Genomic DNA, 23195 nt, shown 5'->3' with positions numbered 1-23195 from the left:
TTTTAAAATTTATTTGTAAATTAATAGGCTCTTCGCAGGACTTTTACATTTCACTCAAATACTACTCGAAAAGACCAACTGTGTAGAATTCTTGTGTTAATTAGAGTATTAATGCAATTACTGTTTCAGGGTTCCTTTAAAGCTCCTCATGCTTGTGCCAAAATTTTGGATGTAACAGTAGAATTTCGGTGATGTGAATCTTAGTGGGCTGCGAAAAAATGTTGCCATTTGAAATTTTTTATTTTGGTAATGAGACATTATTCATGTGAAGACGTGTGGGAAATGCATTCATGCTGACCTATCTGTGGCCGAGGGCACTTGCTTATTGCCACGAAAGTACAGCTCATTGCTCAGAGTGCATACAGCATGGCTGACAACCACGACTTCAGTGGTGTGGGGACCGTGTGCTGCCAGTTGCTTCTCATAGTGTTTACTTCAGGACTGGCAAACATGGCACTGGTAATGTATAGGCAGCACTTAACTTTTATAATGAGAGTCTGGTCATGACTGGTGCATTTTTATATGTATGTGTAGAGACATGGGAGAGTGTTTTGAGAATGGCCATGTTTGCGAAATGTTGACTTAGCAGCTTTAAAGAGCTCAGCAATTGTTGTCATAAAACTCCATCTGTAAAATTGCGTCGCATGCAGAAAGTACTTGAAATATTAACTTCGATGTTATTAGAAGAAAATTGCCAGTTCTTTGAACTAAAAGGTACTTCAAGAAATCCAATTTGGGAGCCCCCGACTTATGCCGATAACATGGTAGGGAACCGTCTTATTGCAGGCTCAGTACGTTGTAAGCGTAAATGCCACTGTTTGCATCACCACTGGGGCTCATTGATTAGGGCACTTAACTGCTAAACCCAAGGACGGAGGGTCCAATCCTGGGCACAGCAGCCGCTTTTCGATGGAGGTGAAAAGCAAGGCACCTCATGTACTGTGCAATGATCAATGCATGTTAAAGAACCCAAGATGGTCGAAATTATATTTTAAAAATTATAAAATAATTAAGAATTTTTTTTTTATTAAACCCTACAAATTAAACCAACCTAAACGCCAATGTTTACGTGACGAGACCAGTTTGAATGCCATTTGGGCAGATGTCATTATGCTGTCACAAAGTGACTACAGCTGCCGGGTGGGGACACGCAAAGATGCCATTGCACTAAAAAGAAATCTGGTGTGTTTCTGTGCAAGCTTTGGGGATCGGAGTGACCGCTACTACCAGCCATTCAGTGTTTAAAGATGGCAGTGAACTTTTTGAGCAAGGGTCCTATACAACCAAAAACAATCCTGGGCATTGAAGCAGCTTTCATACATGACCATTGCATAGAAGAAAAAAGAAAATAAAGAGACACGAGCTAGTAGGGATATGGAGAAAAATAAATTCAGCGAAACAAATGTAGCAAAGCTTTATGATATTTGGGAGCTTTCTTTCGACCTCTGTGTGTGCAGCCCTACCCAGTGCTGTGCCCCCAGCCTGGCCGCTTGGGGTCATTTGCCTCTGGTGGCTGCCTTAGAGCCCTGCTGGCCTCCTTCCAGTGGTTCCTGGACCTCTGCAAGCTCAGCGAAGGTAAAGGCTGCCACTGACCATTATGAATGCTAAAAGATGGGTCAGTCGTCTTTCCTTGCTTCGACTTTAGGCATGCTCTGAGTTCATTGCAAACTGCAAAGCACTTCATCGTTGAAATGGTACCTAGTTTTTACCAATTTTATTTCAGTAGTCTGCTTGGGAGCACTCTGGAAAGCTGAAGCTAGTCCAGCCTGTCGATGACCTTAGCTTAGGCAGAGAATGCCTTGTATAGACCAACACCGTGTTTACAAACAAAGGAGATGCTCACGGCACCGCAGCCGACTGGGTGTGAAAACTAGGATTAGCACCCACAGGAATACATGGAACCGAAAGATTTCTATGCAGTTTTCTCATTTCACAGGGCACATATGATGTCGTTATTTAGCATAGAGCAGCCATGAACATCCTAGAATAGATCGTGAAAGTAAGCAATCTCATTACCGAGGCGAAGTACAGTCAAACCTCGTTATAACAAAGTCTCATTTTGCGCGGAAATTCGTTCGTTGTATCCGATATTCGTTGTAAATGTACACACAAATTCCTACAAAATAAATTCTGTTCATAAACCCAAGTAAAGGCTACCCTAAAATGGAAAGCACTGAGGTGAAAAAAAAAAGCTTGTTTTTTTTTCTTTAAAGCGTGGTATAAGCACGCGAGACCTTACCTTTCATTTTGCACTGCCAAGCAAAAATGAGCACACAAATCGGGATTTAGGCCACGCAGAACTGATTTGTTTAAAAAACGACGTAATCTTCATTTGGCGGCACTTCACACTATTCGATAGAATAAATTTCTCAACGAAATCGACACTGTGGAGCGCTTTCCCAATGTCAGCTGATTTGGCCACAGGTAGGTTCTCAAGGTACCTTCTCAATTTCCTCGCCATATCGGCGGCCTCAGTGCTGCTGAGAGCTCGCTCTTTGCCTTCTTCTTCACTCTCATCGCTGCTCGTAGCATCATCTGTAGGAAGCAGCTGATCGACAATTTCTTGGTCGGTCAATTCGGGCGCCACAGCCAAGTTGTCATCGGCAGCAATAAAGTCCTCGAACGTAACATTCGGAACCGCCAGTTGACGCCATGTCGTCTCGTCGAAATTGTCCGCTTCACCTTCAGAATCGTGGGCGTCGATGGGCTCAGTCTCGCTGGTGGATGGGGCTAGGCCAGCATCAACAAAGCAATTTCTTATTGTCGACTGTGCCACTTCGTTCCATGCACCGTACAGCATGTCCAGCGTAGTTTTGAGGTTTATGGCCGTTGATATGCCCCTGTTTATGTCAGATACGAGCTGCGTAACCAATCGCTTTCGGTAGCAGCATTTTAGTGAGCGAATGATGCCCCTGTCTAACGGCTGCAGCACTGAGGTCGAGTTTGGTGGCAAAAAACTAGGCGGACCGCTTCAAGTGGTACAGACACCTTATGGGCAGAGCAGTTGTCCAATATAAGGAGCACTTTCCTGCGCTGCTCTGCCATGTCTTTGTCAAAGGCCTTCAGCCATGCTTCAAAGAGTGACGACGTCATCCACGCCTTTTTGTTCGAGCGATAGTCCGCTTGGACATTCCGGGCGTTGCGCAGGCATCTGGGGCGAGCAGATTTACCAATAACAGTTAGCCGCCTTTTATCTGACCCATCCATGTTGACACAAACAACAACGGTGATGCGGTCTTTGCTTTCCTTGCCTCCTCGGCACAGTTCGTTCTTCGCAACGAGTGACCTTTCCGGGATCAGCTTAAAAAAAAGCGCAGTCTCGTCTACGTTGTAGACATTGCGCATCTCGTAGCCATCCAGTTGCATGCGGAAGCTTTCTGCCCACTTCTCGCAGTTCTCTACATCGACGGCTGCTACTTCGCCCGGCAAGGTGTGGCAAACAATCTGGTGGCGGTCTTTAAATCGCTGCAGCCAGCCACTGCTTCATCGTGGCCTAAGACGCAAGCGAGACTTCTTGCCTTCATTTGAAGCACGGCACCAGACACAGGCAGGTTGCGCGCTCTAACGTCCTTGAACCATGCGAACAAGGCATCTTCAACATCCTGGTGGTGACAATACCTGACGCGCTTCCTGTCGTTCTTCACGGCGCCTGCAGAGTGCACGTTTTCTATCTTCTGCCTTGCGCTCAGTACGGTTGACAGAGTGCTAGGCGCAATGCCGAAGTCTGCGGCAATCTCTTTCTTCTTGCACCCGCTGTCGACTGCCCTGAATATTTTTATCTTTGTTTCAAGAGAAACTGCTTTGCGTTTCGGCGCCGCCATGCTGCAAGACGACGGCACGACCTCGAGGAAAGTGAGCACACGCGCGGGTCAGCAAAAAGTAGGGGCAGGGGCACACGGGCGGTGGTTCGATCACGTGCAGGTTACATGCCAGGCAGCCGTTGATACTAGATTCACTCGCGGTCTCTAGATGGCGGGGCGTGCGAAAGCGCGGGTGATTCAAACACATTTTAGATGGAGGCGACGCGGGCGGTGGTTCGATCACGTGCCGGTCACATGCCAGGCAGCCGTTGATGCTAGATTCATTCGCGGTCCCTAGATGGCGTGGCATGCGAAAGCGCGGGTGATTCAAACACATTTTAGGTGGAGGCGAATGATAAAACCGAAATTTAGCGTTTTGAAAAAAAAATTTTTTTTGCTTCTTTGCGGATTTTGAGGCGTGTGAATACGAAATATGCTTCGTTATAACCGATTCAGTGTCAAATTTTCAGTTTTTTATTTTGTTATACGGATAGAACTCTCATAGAAATAAAGCACAGCCAACCAAACTTTGCATTTACTTCGTTATATCCGATAATTCGCTGTATCCATGTTCGTTATAACGAGGTTCGACTGTATCTGTAAAACACCGCGAAACGTATGGACAACCTCAATAAAACAAACTTTAGAAGTGAAGATTTTGGTTTGCTGTAAAAGAAGTATGTAGTTAGAGTTACTGTTACAACCAACATTTATGTGAGCACTAAATGGGTCTGTAATAACCAGAGTGAACTACAAGTCACAAACATTGACAAAGAATGGATTTATTTCCTCTGTAAGTCTTCTGAAAGGAGCTTTTCAGCTTTGACTGCTGTGTACGATGGACAGCTTTGGACACTATGTGCGGCTACATCGTTACAAAGCTGTTCACTTCATCTGCCGCCATATTATTTTGCTCAAAATAATTCTTTAGGCCTTGGATGTATTCCAAGGCTTGAGAAGTCAGCTACAACCCCTCTGCTACATTCCTCCCCTTCCTCTTCTACGTCTTGATCTGCAGTAGGCACTCTGTGGACTTGAGCTACAATTTCCTGACCTGTCAACTGTTCCGTGTTGACCATGTCATCATCCGCGATTACGTACTTTGAGAATTCCTGTCTCCCGAATGCCTCTTCAACAGGATCTGCTTAATCTTCCTGTGGCAATATGGCGGCTGAGCAGTCGCTGTCACCGGCTGGAAAACCAGCTTTTCTGAAGCAGTTTTTTATGATAGTTGGCTGAATCTGCGCCCACACAAAAGAATCTGCACTGCAAATCTCAGGCCGATTACAGAATTTAGTTTCGCTTGCATGTCAAAAAACAAACGCTCAACAAGACGTACAGTACCTAGACTTCACTGAAGCCATGAGGCCCTGGTCAATAGGCTGTGCTTTTCACGTTGTGCAGGGTGGAAAATGCACCGCCTTTGTGGCCTGAAGCTGTGCAAGCTGCATATGGCTAAAGCAGTTGTTAAGGAAGAGGCAGCACGTCTCTTCTGCATGTTAAAGAACCCCAGGTGGTCGATATTTCCGGAGTCCTCCACTACAGTGTCTCTCTTAGCCTGAGTTAGTTCGGGATGTTCAACCCTACAAACGAAAGGAAAAGCATTCAAATTTGACTCAGATACTCATAAAAGCCGCTTCTACGCATCTGCTGCATTAAAATGGGATTACAAACATCTTTCCACAGTCTCACTAAGGTTGCTGTTCAGTGGAGAGCCCAGCACTGGCATGTTGAGAAAATCACGATTGATTGAAAAGGTTCTACGCCGCGCATGAAGAAGTGGAATCAAAAATATAATGAATTGTGCTGAAAAGGAAAGTAAGGGAGCCTAAGATGGGAACTGAGCCTTCCAGTACCTTCGGATACCAAGTCAGACATGCTTCCCCTTCGCCATGCAAGCACATTCATTACAACCTGGTGAAAACGGGGCTTCGTACCTGTCTGGTGGTCTTTCAGATAATATAGTAGCTTTTTACTATATTAAGGAGAGTATGTGTGATGTTAGAAAGGCGATAATAAGGGAATAAGTGCCATTTACACTGTTAAAGAAGTACCATTTTCAGCCTTATATCAAATCACTAAGTCGAGCCCACTTATGATGAACAGTGTGATTTAATGCGATTCGTTCGATATGCGAAGTAGTTGTTTTAACTGAGCCTGTTTATAGCCAACTTCAACATCAAATTCATTATAAAAAATGTGAGCAGCTGATCGAAACTGCACTAATGAATGAAAAATTGTGGCACTCACCATGAATATACTGCAGCAAAATAAATTTATTGCAGAAAATTGTACATCTATTTGCAGTAGGCAGTGATTTCCACCTCAACACAGCATTTGGCATCATCAGTGAGAACCGCGTCCTCAACGGCGAAATCGCCTCAGTGAAGTCCAGCCCACTTCCCTCTATTTCGGCACAGTATTGCCGCAGCACATCAGTAGCAGAAAGGGCTTCTTGCCACGTCGGATGAGGGCAACCATCTTCTGGCAGCAGCTTGTCGGTGCCACTGACACCAGACGTCAACACATCGGCAGCAATTTCAGAGTCCAGCGGGCTCACTGCCACAGCAACGTCTTTGACTATCAAAACGTCTGCAAAGGCAACTTTATCTGGTAGAGTGTCCAGAATATCGGCGAGTTCTTCCCAAAGCGTGGCAATATCGCTGCCGCCTTGCACTGCACTTGCGATTTCCAAACAGTTGATGAATGTGTTTTCAATCATGTGTGCCTGGCACGGCTGATCATTTTGATTGCGCCTGGCGAATTTATTTTCAGCTGATCATTTACCCACAATTTCACCAACAGGAGCTCTACAATGCGCTACCAGTAGCCTATTTTGAATGCTCGTTTGATTCCTTGATCAAGGGGCAGTCAAACCGCTGTGGCATTCTGTGGCAAAAAGCAGAGCTCAATGTTTTTGAGCGAACCGCACCCTTGCAGGGAGATGAGCTTGCCACTGACAAGCAGTCGCAACTTTGCAGACCCATTCATGTTCATTGTGAGATGAACAGTAACTAGTGGCTTATTCATATTTCGGCCATGGCAGTTCCCATTTTTGAGCGCCAAAGCCCTACTTAGCAGTAGGCGCAAAACAAGGCAGTCTTGTGTGTGTTAAAAATGTTGCATGCCTTCGTAGCCCTCCACATCACGACGTACATCCTGCACCAACATCTTGGCGCCTTCTGCAGTCACTGTGTGGCTCTCACCTGCTACCCCCTTTCCGGTGATAGAGTAGTGGTCCTTAAATCTTTGGAGCCAACCACTAGTTGTCAAACCAAACAAATTTCTTTTAGAATAAGTGTCAAGCTGAGGCTTCAGCACAGAACCCGCAGAAAAGCATTATTAAATTATTGATAATTAATGTTTATCTTGCAGGAGGTCATTAATGAGCGTGAAAGATAGGTGATGTTTACGCAGCACTGTACTCTTTGCCTTATCAGGAGACCCTTGGACATCAGCTACGAAATTTCGCACTGAGTACGCAAGCCCTTGAATTTTCCTTTCCAGAGCTGAGCACGGAGGCCCCCACCACCAGTGCCGAAATCAAAGTCGGGGATGGCCTTGTTCCTCTAGTCACAAGTGAGTCTAGCCTTTGCATTGAGTGACTTTCCACTTCATGGGACATGCCAACAATGTGCATGGGCAAACGCTGCTCTGTGAACATAGCGACAACTTGAAAAGATTCACTTTTGCGCGCTCTTTTATGTACAGTCTTTGTCAAAAATATATGTCCCAAGGGGTTCGCGTCTCAGCCTTGTAATAGGGCTCCTGGAAGTAGTACTGGAATATACATGTAAGCTTAAGTTAAGTGAGGACAGGGTTTGTCATCTACAAGGTATTGAACTCTGTAGAAGTGCAACGAGCTTTGTTACGGGGCTTCCACTTCAAGAGTTCCAATTTTTGACAAAGGGTGTACGTTTTGTTAAACGCTCCATGTAAGAGCACCCTGCTAGGAAACAAATGGTTGTCACCAGTAAAGTACACCACGACCAAGCATCTCTTTGTACCTTTACACGTTTGCTCAATGATGCAGTCAGGCAAACTTGTAACAACATACTGGAGTGTTAAGGAAATAACATGGCTATAATTAAGTTATGCTGGAAAAAATTGCAAATTTCACAGCATTTAATGGCAAGAAAGTAGCCTAGACTGTTGATTTCTTTGCAATAAAAAATCCAGATCACTCAGCTTGGACTGGTCCACCCAAATTTTTTTCATATCTCTCTGCAAACTATCTAACTAACGGCCACGTCTACCCGAGTTGGGGACATTCCGAAGCAATTCTTGATGAGGAATCCGGTGAACTTGCACGAATGAAGGAACGATGATGGTAGACAAGGAAAATAAGGAATTCCCGCAAAGTGCGTGCTCTTCTCTGAGAGATGAGCAAAAAGGAAGTCATGAGTTGACTCTTGTTGTTAGTAAAGCCCTTCTAAGTGACTCAATAGGTTAATATTCATCATTATCATCCGTGCATTGACAACTGCAATGATCACCTCATCATCGACATACAAGCATTGTTCCAAGTCCCAGCACGCTACGGTCATCACAGGGTATCCATGACAAAAACTCTGCGGAGTTTTTGTCATGGATACCCTGAACAAAGCCCATTTTTCAGAAGCAGTTTTTGATGAGAAATCTGGTGAACTTGCACGAATGAACGAACGACGATGGTAGACAAGGAAAATAAGGAATTCCTGCAAAGTGCGTACTCCTCTCTGAGAGATGTACGGTGCACGGGCCTGCGCATCAGTGCACATGGCCACAGTTCACTAGTCGCCATGAGTACAGCGCGGCCAGTGATAGCAACATTGGCAATGTAGTGCTTGTGTCTCAGTGGTGTGTTTACAGTTGCGGCTTGTACGCTCACGTCATTGCTGCAGGAGACTGTTTGGAACGTCTGAAATTCTGCACATTCTGTACTAAATGCTCCGGTCTGGGAATTTATGAATTTGATTCTTGACTGGGAAATCGAAATGTCCTTATTGTTTCCGCCATTGTCATCACATTCCTGTGTGACGTAAGCAGCAGGGATGTTTTGACTTCCCAGTCAGGAGGAGGTACTGCTTCTTGGTTCTTGACATATTGCAACAAAAAAGGACACTGGTATGGAACAGAATTTGGATGTGGAAATCTGAATTGTCATACATACGAGTTAGTAAGAGTCAGCTGCATTGCATACTACCTGGGTTAATTATGTCCCTTATATATAGTGAAGAATTTACTTTAAGGACCTGCAAAGTTGACCTTAGTAACAGAGTGTCTCTTGCATGCAATGTTGTTACCACGGCAAACATATGAAAGCCAATCGAACCATTTTCAAGTGTCTCTTGTAACGATATTTTACTTCAAGAGTGGATCATGGAAAAAGCAAGAGTTCCAGAAACCCATCTACTTCTGCTTTATTGATTATGCGAAAGCGTTTGACTGAGTAGATCACAGCAGATTGTGGCAAGCTCTCCAAGAGATGGGAGTTCCAATTCACCTCATCTGTCTCCTCAGGAACCTGTATGAAGGGCAAGAGGCCACAGTCAAAACTGGGCATGGTCTTACTGATTGGTTTCCGATCGAGAAAGGAGTGAGGCAAGGCTGCATACTGCCGCCCTGCCTATTTAACCTATATGCAGAGTGCATCATGAGGAAGGCCGGTCTGGACGAGTCTTCAGCTGGAGTGAAGATTGCTGGAAAACGTATCAACAACCTTAGATATTCGGATGATACCACTTCAATGGCAGAAAGTGAAGTGGAACTCAAGAGACTTCTGATACGCGTACAAGAAGAGAGTGAGAAGTTCGGGCTTAAACTGAACATTAAAAAGACAAAGATCATGGCGTCTTGCCCTATCAAGTCCTGGAGCATCAATGGACAAGAAGTGGAAGCTGTGACAGATTTTCTGTCCTTGGGCTCCAAGATTACCTCGAAAGGAGACTGCAGCCATGAAATTAGGAGACGCCTCCTTCTGGGAGAGAGAGCAATGGTTAGCCTTGACTGCCTAGTAAAGAGCAGAGACATTAGTCTGCCAACCAAGATCCGTATAACTCGTGCTATGGTCTTTCCAGTTGTGATGTATGGATGCGAGAGTTGAACTGTGAAAAAGGCTGACCGCCGAAGAATTGACGCGTTTGAATTGTGGTGCTGGCGAAGACTCTTGAGAGTTCCTTGGACTGCCAGAAGTCCAAATATCAAATCAGTCGATATTGTCGACCATAAACCCTGACTGCTCATTGGAGGGTCAAATTCTAAAGTTAAAGCTCAGCTACTTTGGTCATCTGATGAGAAGAGAGGAGTCGCTGGAGAAAGATTTGATGTTGGGAAAGGTTGAGGGTCGCCGGAGAAGGGGTAGGCAGCGAACGCGATGGTTAGATGGCATCCTCGAGGCACTGCAGATGAAGTTACGTGATGCTAGGAAGATAGAGACCGGAAAGCGTGGCGTGACATGGTCCATAGAGTCACAAAGAGTCGGACACAACTGAACGACTGAACTGAACTGAAAGAGTGGAAAAAGGTGTTTGTAGTTTTCTCTTGCTGTTGGGGCATTAGTTTTTTTTGCACTGCTGAGGTGGTATATCACATTACAGGGCAGAGGGTGCTCACTGAAATTCGCACGAAACTGATTTGAGGGAAGATAGTATAATTCTGGCTCTAAAATGGCCACTTTATTAAATCATTAGCTCATGCAATCACTACCAGTCGATGCTGTTATGTTGAAAGCGTACTTCCTTTTTTTTTTTCTCAACAGTAATCACACATGGTGTCTAGTGACTGCCTGTGCATTCTATTGCTAGTGTCTGTGTGCTTGGAAGTGTTTTACTTCGCTTCTCTTGATTCTGCAGACAGTACTGGCATCTGTCCTTTAAGTTTGGAGCAGCAGATATTCTGTCAGTTTCTGCATCTCATACAGAGCCGTGGCTTCTCTGGGAGGAGCCAGAAGGTGATGGAAACCACTTCTGAGGATAAGAAAAGCGACTGTAACTGTTGCACTATGCCATCAGAGAACAGATGAAGCATGGATTGAAAGAACCATGAGAGCCACGGTAGAGAAGGGCTCTAGATAACTTTTGGCCACCTGGAACTTTTTTATCATGCACTGGCTGAGAACAGCTGAGCCCACAACCTCCTATGGACGTACGGTCGTGATGAACAGCACTCAGCTCATGAAGTGCTTCGGAACATGATGGCGGATCGGAACTCGTTGGGTCCTTGCAGTTACTGTCGCCGGCGAGATCCCTAACCAGATCGGCAACGATGTCTTCATCAGCAAGCTCTCCAGTAGTCGCAACATGGTTGTTGACGAAGACAAAGTCTGTTGCTGCAGTCCCACCACAAACTGCACCTGGAAACTCGGACAACTGGCTAAACAAATTGGTGGTTCACTGCTGTTGAGGAGTTCATTGCAATTTTCAGATGAACTCACACCAGCCTCGCCGGAAACGCTGAGTCCACAGTGACAGAAGCAGTTCTGAATTGTTTTTTGCACATCGTTCCATGATGCATTCAACATCGTTATTGTGCCCAGGAGGTCAGTTTTCAACTTCCTGCCAGTGCGAAGGTTTAGCAATAGCTGTTTCACAAGGCGCTTTCTGTAGCCTGCCTTCAGTGCACGAATGACACCTTTATCTAAAGGCTGTAGCACCGGCGTTGTGTTCAGCGGAAGGAAACGAAGCTCGATGCTGCTGATGTTGCAATGATGAGCAGAGCAGTTAACAATTAAGCAGACCTTCCTGCCTTGGCTTACCAGGTCGTCGTCCCAGGACTTGAGCAACTTGCCAAAAAGTTTGCTTGTCATCCAAGCTTTTTCATTGTATCTGTAGGTCACTGGAATAGAAAGTGCATTCTTCAGGCATTGTGGCGATTTGCTTTCCGATCACAAGCGGTCGAAGCTTGGCTGATCTGTTGATGTTGATGGCGAGTAACACTGATATTTAGGCTTTATTGACTTTCCCACCGTGAGCCCTGTCATCACGACAGGCCAGCGTTTTGTCTGAAAACATTTGCCAGAACAAAACAGTCTCATCGGCATTGAAAATATCACGGGGATGGTATCTTGTCGTAATGTCGCTCCAGTTTTCTTCAATCCACTTGTGCACGCTGCCAACGTCTACCGTGCAGCTTTCACTAGTAACAGCACCGCCGATAATACTGCGACACTTTTTGATATGCTGCAGCCAACCAGAGCTGCCTTTAAAGTTGGGTCTGTTGAGCATGAAAGCGAAATCCTCCGCTTTCTGTTCAATCATTGAGCCAAAAATGGATGTTTTGTGACCTAACATTCATGAACCACTTATACACTGCTGCCTCCACGTATTCATATGCAGCCGTTCATACTCATCGGGCGCTGGTAACAGCAGGCCTCTTGTCCGCCTTAGCCCTAATGCCCGCCTTATTTTTCAGTATCATTCTCGGCTTGCTTCTAGGGATGCTGTATGCTGCGACAACAACCGACTTCTGTTCTCCGCGTTCAACTCTACTGGTAATCTCTAGCTTTGAGGATATTGGCAGGTTCTGCCATTTGACGGCTAATTGGCGCATTCCTGCAGGAGTTCAGGGCTCAGCACTAAACATTAAACACTAAATGGTGTATACTTATTTTGGAGTTCTCACGAGTCATTTGCTGGGCATGTAGCACCAGAAAAAATGCAAGGTTAGGCTCGGGAGTTGGTCACAGTCGTAAGCGTACGGTTGCAGGGGAGGCGAAACAGACTTTGGCGGCTGGGAGGCTCTTGTTCAAAGCAGGCAGAGAAGCGCATTCGAACTGTATTGGGTATTACTATAATGGGACTCAAGCAGCAGCTGGGCTACATGCTTTCGTGCGCTTGTCGTGGCCAGATTGAAGATAGTTTTGTAAAAAGGCTTTACCAGCGAAAATAATTGTTTGGCTAACACGTGCATGCAACAGCATCTCAAGAGGTACCACCACTTCATTCAAATGTTTCGTCTGCTCCTCTAATGTCGCAAGGCGTGCTCTCGCGTCATCATACGCTTGTTGGGTTTTCTTCTTAGTTTTTAGACCGAAACAATGGGCGATAGCTCGTCAATCATCAGCAACACCACACTAACCCCCTCCCGCCTTTCGTGGCACACATGGCAGAAGGAAACGGATGTGTACCTTTTTAAATGAGGGAGTGCTTGTTGCTAAAACAAGGCCTCATAACACACGAATAATATACTCCTGATTGTATGCTTAAATAATACAGCATGAGCCCATCGATTTCGGCCTCCTCATTAGTCTCTAAATGGAAACGTAAAACAAGTCCAGTTCTCCAAGAATCACTAAAGTCGCATAATATAGTGAAGGCTTCTCAAATAAAAAGAACGTGAAAGTAAAATCTCTTTGCTGAAGGAAAAACTCCGCGACCACCGTCCACGGTGTGCATGCAAGAGTGCAGCCGTTGCCACGAATAGCAGACGACATGGGAATGAGATGCTGTTGTGACATCAGCGGCCAGTAGTTGCCAGACCAGGAAGTTGCTTTCGAAATGATAAAACGAAAATTATTTTAAAAATATCTGCTGCATGGAATGAGTTCAAATTTTGAGGAATTATAATTTCACATCTGTGAAGTGAAACACAATACAGTCGAACCCGGATACATATATCGAATTTTGGTTATATCAAACTCGCGGAATATCCCCTTGAAAATCCCATGTAAAAGAATAGGAAAGTCGCGTCATATATCGAACTCAATTTCACCCGTCGTTCGACATATTGAACTCCGCACCATGCACTGGAAAGCGTGCTTTCCCCAAAGACGATCGCATCACCCTCGGTCGTTTGCCGCGTGACGTTTTCAAGCCACGCGTGAAAGGAATGAGAGGGGACAGTTCGGCGACGGCTGGTGTAGGGCAGTGTTGCACCCATTCCTCAAAGGCACGCGCATCTGCGGTTATCATTTCCTGCGTACCAGGACGTGACGTTTGCAAACCATGTGCGTGAATGAACCAGAGAGAACCAGTGGGAACGAGAGGGGAAAAACACTATAGAGCGAAGCACAAGGGTGTGCCCATTTTTTTGCCGAGCTATCGGTCTCCTTCCTCACTCACGGCCTTCTTTCGCAGTAGCACGCGCTACGCATGCGCCGAGCCAGCTCAGCCTGTTTTCAAACAGAACGTCGGACGCTTTCTCCAGCGTGTGTTGTGAACTCTCTGCATGCGGCAACTGACGTGGCTATGGCACCTGCGGAAGCAGCAGATATTTTTTTTTTTTTGAGAGTCGTTCATTCTTGTTTAAAATGTCATTAAAACGTCATTCATCATTCTTATCATTGTGCAGTATGCGCGGCATAGCGTAAGATATGGCGGCTGCGGATTTTTTTTTTTTATTTTTCTTGCGGGAGTCGTTTATCTTTGTATCAATGAAAGCACGGGGTCAGCTGTGATCATGACACCGGCTTTTAGCATTTTTCGCTCCAAACAGCATTTGCAGCTATCACGTTTTCCAATGATTTTATGGCAGTGGACCATGCCCGCCCTAAGCGCAGCGTGATAAATCGAACCAGGCTTGTGCAATCAAGCCATCACGGGCACTCTCGCTCCCCGCCACCGCAGGAGCTATCAAAAGATAAGCACACCATGACGTTATCACTGCGCAGCATCTTAGCACGCTGCCAAGAAATGAGCTGTGGATGAGACGTCGAAACGGAGTGACGCACGCCATCGACATGCAAGCGAAAACGCTCGCGATTTCTGCCGCGGCAACACAGAAACCTTGTTTTGAGCTGCCGTGGTGGCTCGAGCGGCGAGAGGGACGCAGTTCCAACAAGTTGGAAATTTTTAGCTCTGTCGCTGCCGCTCGTCACTGAGATCGCTCAATCGCTTGCATGTGAGCAAGCTGGCCTTAACGCTTTTTTTTTTTTGTTTGTTTTCCGAATTCTCGGGTGCAAAAGTGGAGGGTGGGTTCATTACGGGAGTGGGTTGACAGATACGGTATTGTTTTTTTCGCATCGTAAGTGCCGTCACAAGCCGATTTCTGTATATTGAATTATCGATTATCAAACTATTTCGCGATCCCCTTCGAGTTCGATATATCTAGGTTCAACTGTAATCAGTTTATGCTTGAATTTTAGCTGTCATGACCCCTTGAAGCAAAGCGATACTACAAAAGAGCGACCTGGAGGTGGCGCTTCGGACTGCTGGCCACCTAGCTTCATTGTGTGGCCGGGTCAGACACAGTGGCACTTTGAAAGCAGTGACCGTGTTATAAGTGTACAACCCTGTACATAGTTGAAATTAAGGAGTGGCCAGCTTGAGTTCAGCATATCTCAGCCTCCTGAGCCATGGCATAGGAGTTGAATCTCTTACCTGTGGACGGGGGAACATAGCCTGTGAAGGCAGTGCTTTCTGATTAGAATTTTCTTTTGCCATCGGGTCCCTTGAAGCTGAGCCCGACATTTTTTTTTTCCCACGTGTACTATTTTCTTTTTTTTGTGCCCAGGTATGGTGTCCAAGGTAAAGGATCTCAAGGTGGACAGCTTACACTCAACGCATGTCTTTCTAGAAGCGCTTGCCAATGCCACAGAGGTAAGTAGGCCCTCCCTGCCTGCCCCAAAGTTGTTTCTGAACCATTGTCATAGGTAACGCTTATGCTTGTGTTAGTTATCCAGCACAGTTGGGAGACTTCACATACTAGACAGCCAGAATACGATGGAAGTAGCCGGTGCAGAAAAGGGTCGTATAGTTCAGCATTCATCGACCAATAAGAAGTGCACTGGGCTCCCTACAGGGCTCTCTGGGGGCATAAGCTTCCTTGAGTTGGTAGAGTGCAGTTGGCATCTGTGCTGTCGCATTAGGCTGGCACGAGCAACACACCTCAGTGGTTGTTCTCTCTCCTACTGCCCAGGTGATCGGGTGGTGCAGCTTGGTGGCAGCCATGGGCAGCTCACTGGCACGGCCCGCTCGCCACGCGATGCCCAAGAAGGGCAAGAAAAAGACGAAAGAAGCCAGCTCTACAGATGAAGTAAGTGGTTGCGCTGCATCTGTCCTAGCTGTTCGTGCCAGTCGAATAAGCTCTCGTGACATGCCAGTGGTCTGGTCCCTGTGTTTTCTGTTTAATACATAGAATTCGAGTCCATATTATGAGAAACTGTTGACAGCGCCCTACGTCTGTCACGAAGATCCTTGACTGGCTGGTAGCATCCTGCACCCATCAAAGACGTCGCTCTTTGGTCAAGAGAGAATGCTTGATGTCGCATAACATGCTGACTAGTCAGCACTTGGCTGGCCGGTCACCTGACGTCGTGGGGTCATCAACTGCTCAACCAATCAAGAAATTTCATCTCGGAGTTGGAAGGTGCTGTGACAGGTGGCTATTTGCAGGCGACATGTCTGTATGAAGCCCCTGTCAAGATCGTGGCAGGCACTGACAACTCAAGCTTCACCACTGAAATGAGAAAATGCGATCAGAATGCAGCCCTCCAGGACCCCTTGATCTCAAGTTAGGCTTGCTAGAGGTGTGCACAGGCTTGGGCCTCTCGGAACTCCTCCACCCTGGGCCCAGTTTGGGCCCGGGCTGGGGAATTATTTCTCTCGGGTGGGCCGGGCACACCGATTCCGAGTACACGCAACTTTGGCCAAAGCCATATTCAGGCTTTCATAGTGTGCTAGGCGTCTCAAATGCAGAGCATTAAGCTTTTTCATACGTCCTACCCACGTGACAGTGGCCAAGTTTTCTTCAGATGTCGACCCACCTTTCCATCACGCATCTCAGCTGTGAACAAACATTTGCAAACCGTCAACGACTGGGCGAGAAGGGCAACCTGTGGGCTATCGAATTTTCACTTTCACGTCTCCCAGCTCGGTCACACTGGTGCAGATGTTTAGGTACCCATTTCGAGATTCGTGCCCTGCTTTCACCTCTCGCGCTTCTCTGTAGTGGCTTGCTCCTGGACTCAACCTCGGTGGAAACAAAAAATAACATGTAGTCAAAGCATCCGTGGGCTGGGAGTTTCCTCATTTCTCGGCACAGGCAATGCAGCGGCAACGTTTTGCCAATGCCATGAACGGCACACGGGGAGCGAGACGAGCTCATCGTGTACTTGGCCACAGATTCAACTTTTATTCAGAGCTTGAGCCAGCTCTCTTTTGCAGCAGCAAAGAAGCCGCCTATTTAAAACTTGCTCTTGTGCTTTTCTTGCTAAGAAAGTATTAGTCACTCCAGCCGCAAGTTAGAACAGCGAAAGAAATTTCAGCGTTGCCAGGTTCACGATTCAGGAACGCCGCAAATGCCTCATCGAAGTCTTTTAAAAATAGTCTAATTTTCAAATATTTATATTCACTATAAATTCTGAATCAGATATTACATAATTCGCTTCAATATATATGAAATGTTCAAATGTTCTTACAATCCTAAAAAAACTACCTCGAAAGGATCAGACTCGGTGGCCATTTGAGCTACACACACTCGTACCTGCCCAATGGTAGCATTTCTGGTGCTGTTAGTGCAGCATGGATATGGCGACTAGATTTCATGGTGCATAGATCATCTACCGCACATCATCTGTGGCTGATATAAAGGCACAATGTGCGTGCTCTTCAAGATCAGCATTCACAGACTTGGCAGTGGAAAGCATGTTTGAAAATTTTTGCGTGGTCTGTTTTGCTCGTCCTGTTGTCATCGACATCGGTTCCGAGTGGAACATTTTTCTAGGAAAAGCTAGAGCATGCTTACAGTAATCTGCTCTTAAATTTGCTCATCTCGCAGCGTGCGAACTGTCTGCGCTTATGATAGGGTGGCAGTAGAAAAACATGCATACCAGTTGGCTCTTTTCACCGGCTTGTCATGGGGAAACTGTAGGGCCTTCCTGGCCGGTAGTGGCTATCATTCACAACTAAACAGCTGGGCGCCTCCACCTGCGCTCCCTACCAGGGTGGCTCATTGGTTTGGGGCTTGACTGTCAATTTCAAGTTTGCTGTGTCTTTCTGCGGTCGCTTTTCATGTACTGTGTATTGGCAGTACATATTAAATAATCTGAATTGGCCATAACTTTTTGGAGCCCTTCATTATGGAGTCTCTTATTGCATAATTCACTTTGGGATGATAAACTCTCAAGTGTGGCCAACCACTACCTCCTGTGCTTCAGCTGGCCTTGTTTGCTAGACATTCTCTGGACATCTTACACAGCATGCCGTGCGGGATGCTGTCCAGGCGTCACAGAAGCAGTTCACCGCTCTGCTGGGAGAATTGGAAGCGGCGGCGACAGACCTCCAGGCCGTGGTGGGACGGGCACCGGTAGACCTGCTTGCAACACTGGTGGCATCCATCAGTCTTGACGAAGAGGACCCGTTCCTACCGGTCAGCCCTTTCTTATTTTTTGTTCCTTTTTGTTTTCTTGTGGCTCTTGCAGTTGTTTTACTGTGCGAGTTGTGGAGCTTGACTCTGAAATGTGCGGCCACGTGGCCATTTTCATGAGAAGTCGTGAAAAGGCACATCACAGCGGTGCATATGACGTCTGCTGCATCCTGCAACTTTTCAGCAGAGCTGAGTCATTCACCTATTTCGCTTTTGTAGTACAGTGCAGCCCACTTATAACGATACCAGATATAGTGATATATCGCTTATAGCGATTAAATTCTTGTGATTTATAATTTTTTCTATTGCGCCTATATAAAATTAAACCAGATATAACGATTGATTATCGGCGGTACATCAGATACAACGATAGATTTATCGCCGCCCGGTAGGTGTTTACCATGAAAATTTGACTGAATATTCAATAAAAGATAAGATATTTAGTAGACAGTGACATGAAAACTATAAATGCGGCGAAAACGGAATGAAATAAGCACTATCATCATTGCAATCGCAGCCACGTAAAGGGTGCTGCTGTGGTCGTATTGTCATTGCCATCACCAATTTCGCATCCGTGGAAGATGGCGACGATCACATTGACGGACGGCGTGATAGCTCACGAAATGAAACGTTATATTCATCGGGAATTTTGAAAGGGTTTCAAGGTTGGAAGCCACGTTAAAAAATACGGACATTCGCACTCTACGATTTTAACGATCGTCAAGGCTGGGGATGTTCTTCAGCTTATCCAGCCGCTAATCGGTTTCGTGCACGCAAAAAGGACTGCCACCAGCGTACACGCTACTGAAAGTGATGTTCACAGCGATTGTCAAGCTTCAGCTGCTGCTCTAGCGAGCGCGAATTTCCGACTTCTTTAAGTATGCTCAAGTTACTTTATGGCTACTTAGTATGCTATAAAAAAGATTTTAGTGCTCTTTACAATGATTAGCATTGTTCAACCCGATTTACTCATCGCTAGTAAGCAGGCAAGCCTACAGCATGGAAAATATGTGGGAGTGCTTTTTTTTTTTTTTTTTTTTTCCGGTCCAGATATAACGATATCAGTTATAACGATTGGATTTTCAGGTTTTCTCAATATTGTTATAAGTGGACTGCACTGTATCAGTAATGCAGACTTCCAGATGTTCGATAAATATGAGCGGCCGTTTCCGGACGATTGGGCATTCATGAAGTTTTGCAGTGACATAATAGGTTGAAGTAATTAGTTCTTAAATTATGGACATTTGATGCCACACCAAATTAATTTACTGAACAGGGTATGCCTTGGAGCTAGTGGTGGTGGTGAAAACTTGTATTGTTCGGAAGAGGTGACATCGGATTTCCGGTACCGCTCGTAGGTGTCCAGGGAGTCCGATGTCACCCTAAGGGGCAGGGGTTAATAGTCGAAGCGGTTTGCCAAGGACGCAGAAGCATGGGAGACTGCGCTTCATAGTGAAGATCCGGCGGGCGACACAGGCCAACATTGGAACTAGTAATCTGCCTTGATTTGAATTGCAGTAAAACAGTAATTTGAACAACTTCTGCTGTATCTGCTGCTGTATTTGTATCAAAATTCAAAGCAACGGCCTGCACCAGCCGAGTTAATCCAAGTTTGAGGAGAGGTGCTATGCAGGATTGCTCGATCCAAACTTTGCCGTCAACCTATGAAGCGACGGCCCACGAAGCAGGGCCACAAAGCAGTGCTGATGCTTGATAGGCTATAGTACAACTTCAAGCATGAAAAAGAAGATTCATTCTCCTGTTAGCCTTAATCTGGCAGCACCATTTTTTATGCTACACTTTTGCTATGTGGGGAAGCCAGGATTTGGTGCAACGCTGGCTGTGCTGTGAAGCTAACCTTATTAATGCTTCTTGCCAGGCTTGCTTTGCTACCTTTCTGTCCAAGGCGTCGCAAGAATCAGTTGTACCGTAATCTTAATACAAGATTATTAGGCTTCGAGTGTGCCAGTGGTATGATTCACTCTCTTATGCTTGACATTGGCCAGTTTCAAAGAAGCATCTTTGATGGCAGCAGCGCGAAGCAGTCTGAGCCTAGCAACACTCTGCAGATTATCAATAGTGTATCGAAATATTCACAATCTCATTCAGGTTTAATGTAAGTAATATCGCGTTAGTTTGGCCTTCGAAAGGCCCAGAAAAAATGTTCAAATTATCAGATATCTCTAAAAAGCTGTTGAAGACTGTTTCTGTCACAGCAGTTTTACTCTAATGAATGTTTGAAATATGGTTATTTGCCTATTTGATACAAAAACTGAGTGACAGCGACAGCTTTTTGTAGTTTTGCCAAGTGCTTTGTTTGCACTGTGCTCACTGTCGGCAATGAGGAAGAATTTCTCCAAAATTGTACATGCCCCCTCAACCCTTTGGGCAGTGTGAAGCCTTAGCAATGGTGCCTCATCACAAACGGCCCCCATTGTGTTTCATGCAACAACTTACGAGCTCTTTGTTGCAGAAAACTAGGTGGCATCAGTGTGGCCATAGATGCCATCATTTGTGACCAAGTAACCCAAACAACCCTACAAAAACAGAACTATGCAGGGAAAGATTGTAATGAAGCCAAACTTGATGAGGAGGTTCCTGTTACAATGTTAGACGAATGAAGTGTTTTCATTTCCATTGCCTGCTGCGCTGTTTTTATTCATCTGTCTAGACTTTTTGTTAGCTTCCAAGTTTTGCCACCGTGGTTGAGATTATATTGGCAAGATGCATTTCTTAATAGTTTCAGTTTCCGTAACTTGTTTAAACTGCTGTTTGTAGATTGGGAGCGACATTAAAGTTCTGTCTTCACAGTTCTTATTGAGGTGCAAGTTTTTATATTAATTCATAGTTATTATTCTTCATGATGATTTCTTTTCCATTTTCTTTAGCCTTGCTGCATTTGGCAATCTTTAAGAATTGCCTCGGGGCAAGTCTTAGATGTGTTAAGCTTTGTGTTTCACATCACTGCAGGGAACCAGTGAAGTCAACAAGCAGGTGCGGCAGAGGATTGAGCAGAGCTACGCCGAGTCCTTCAAGGAACTGGGAGCCATGCTCGATTCAAAGCTCAAGCTGCTGCAGTCGTTACGGGCCTGAGTGCAGCAAGTGATGCCATTATCGCTGACATTTTCCAGCGGCCACCATTTCAAAGCAGGCCACGGTTGCAAGCATCCAACAACTCGTCTGCCCTTGGCCTCGGCTCTCATTGTTTGTCCATGCTCCTGAACTGTCATAAGACTGCCAACACAGGTCCCCCTGACTGGACACCTGAATGCCCAAGTGTGAGTGATCAATTTCATCCTGAAAAAGAAAACAAAGCAGAGAAAGAGAACAGTGTGAAGGGAGGCTTTGAATGTGCCTAGCACAGGCATTGCTCTCTCACATTCCTCCATTGCTGACTAAAGGCTGCCTTTTGACGGCGTGAAGGCAATTTCGAGCAAGTCATCTAACCAAGCTTCAAAAAGAGCAATGAACAGCCTGTTCACCTCAAGGAGCGCCCCACTGCACACTAGTGACTGCTAACTATGCAGCTGAAGGGCACAGCACCACCACCTCATAAGCTCTAGAGCGCAGGTGGTGCTCAGTGGTGACGAGTGCCACAGCCGGCTTCAACCTTTGGATATGCTTTTTACTAACCGACAACAAGTTTGACAAGCTGAATTTGCTGATGCTTCTAAATTTAGCCTTCCATTGCTCTCCACCAGCAGAGTAAGCTATCAGAATATGTTTCTTGTGGGCTTGTACTCCACATTAGAGGCAACCCAGCACACATTTGAATGCAGCAGTGGAATGTAGTGCATAGCTGCAGCAAGCTAAACATTTCGACAGATTTGCCTGTCTGGTTGGGTTGATAATTAAATAAAACTTGAAATTTCTCCAACCAACACTTTTATTTTGTTGGTTGGTTGGTTGGAGAAAAGTGTTGGTTGGAGAAATTTCAAGTTTTATATAGCTGCAGCAACTGTTGTGGAAACCATGGTGTGCTAACTTCGTCACAAGCCATGCTTTTAGCAGAGGTTGAGAAGAGAACATGGAGACTGTCACTTGTCGTTGGCTTCAGCTGCTTGCACCTGGATTTCACCCAAATGGCGGCCACTATGCAAAGTGCCTGCTTTGTGCAATGTTCCTCTGCGCTTGCGCGCTCACCACCACATCTGTGCAGTGACCGTAATTGTGACACCAAACCAAGGTAATCGTGACAAAAGGAAGCAAGATGGCTGGCTTCGTGCGCTCTCTTTCTCTTGTTTTTTTTTCCCCCTCCCTTTTATAGAGAGAGTAGCATGCAAGCCTGTACAGCATTTTTGCTCCAGGAACTCTGTTTTCTGTTTTCTTTTTCTTTGCCTTGGAGAGTTGTGGACACCATCAGCTCTGTCAGTTCCCAGCCGTGATCGTGCTATGGCAAGCTTGGTGGGAGCTTGTGAACTGGCTGTGCAACTGTTGACTCTGTCCATGCGTGCCTTCTAGGATCGAGAATTGCGAGTAAAAATTTTATATTTTGATTCCGTAATCGTGTGTTTGTTGACAGGTACACTTCTGAGCAAATGTGGAGAGGTCGCGCGGACTGCTGTGACTGCTTTTGTTGCGTGAGCTACACTACGTGGGTTGGAAGGAAGCTGTGCATGCTCGAAAGACACGCTAAGTCACAAGACACAGCTGCTGCCGCCGCCATAACCCCAGCAGAGGAAAAGGAGAAAGGGTGTGTCGAGCGAGAGAGAGGAAAGGAAGAGCAACCATACCCATGACAATATAGTCAAGAAGAAGGGGGAGGAGGAATAGAAGAAAGGGGGTGTGTCGTGCGAGAGAAAGGGAAAGGGAGAGCAACTGTGCCCATGACAGTGTAGTTCAGTGTTCGTAGCTCGGCATTTGTAGACCAGCGTTTGTTAACCACCGGTGTTCGCAGACCGGCGCTCACACACCGGTGTTTGTAGCATGAATAAAAGAAGAGGAAGAATGCTATTGCATTCCACTCTTAAAGGCGTAGATAACTGTTCTAACAACAGCACCTGGAAGAAGAGGATGTTAGTTCTATTGGGGTGTGTCAAGCGAGAGAGAAAGAAACAGGGAGAGCAACCGTGCCCATGACAGAGTAGTCCGGCATTCCTAGCTTGTAGTTCA

At 45.9% G+C, this 23195-nt stretch overlaps 1 protein-coding gene across 2 annotated transcripts in view; it reads left to right on the top strand.

The window, feature by feature from the left end:
- psidin (phagocyte signaling impaired) overlaps positions 1 to 22579 on the top strand; it is a 96252-nt gene extending 73673 nt beyond the window's left edge. The window contains exons 22-27 of one of the 2 annotated variants that reach the window (XM_084597435.1): positions 1458 to 1575; positions 7308 to 7379; positions 15231 to 15316; positions 15636 to 15752; positions 17940 to 18086; positions 21054 to 22579. In XM_084597435.1, coding sequence (XP_084453561.1) covers positions 1458 to 1575; positions 7308 to 7379; positions 15231 to 15316; positions 15636 to 15752; positions 17940 to 18086; positions 21054 to 21176 — 663 coding nt within the window. In that variant the 3' untranslated portion in view covers positions 21177 to 22579. Of the gene's footprint in view, positions 1 to 1457; positions 1576 to 7307; positions 7380 to 15230; positions 15317 to 15635; positions 15753 to 17915; positions 18087 to 21053 lie in introns of both variants that reach the window. The other variant, XM_084597434.1, reaches the window with a different exon arrangement.
- The last annotated feature ends 616 nt before the right edge of the window (positions 22580 to 23195 follow it).

This window comes from Amblyomma maculatum, chromosome 3 (genome assembly GCF_055883805.1).
Source record: "Amblyomma maculatum isolate TAMU_Amacu chromosome 3, ASM5588380v1, whole genome shotgun sequence".
Lineage (NCBI taxonomy): Eukaryota > Metazoa > Arthropoda > Arachnida > Ixodida > Ixodidae > Amblyomma > Amblyomma maculatum.
Note: the sequence above shows the minus strand (reverse complement) of the source record. Positions and strands in the feature narration are given on the sequence as shown.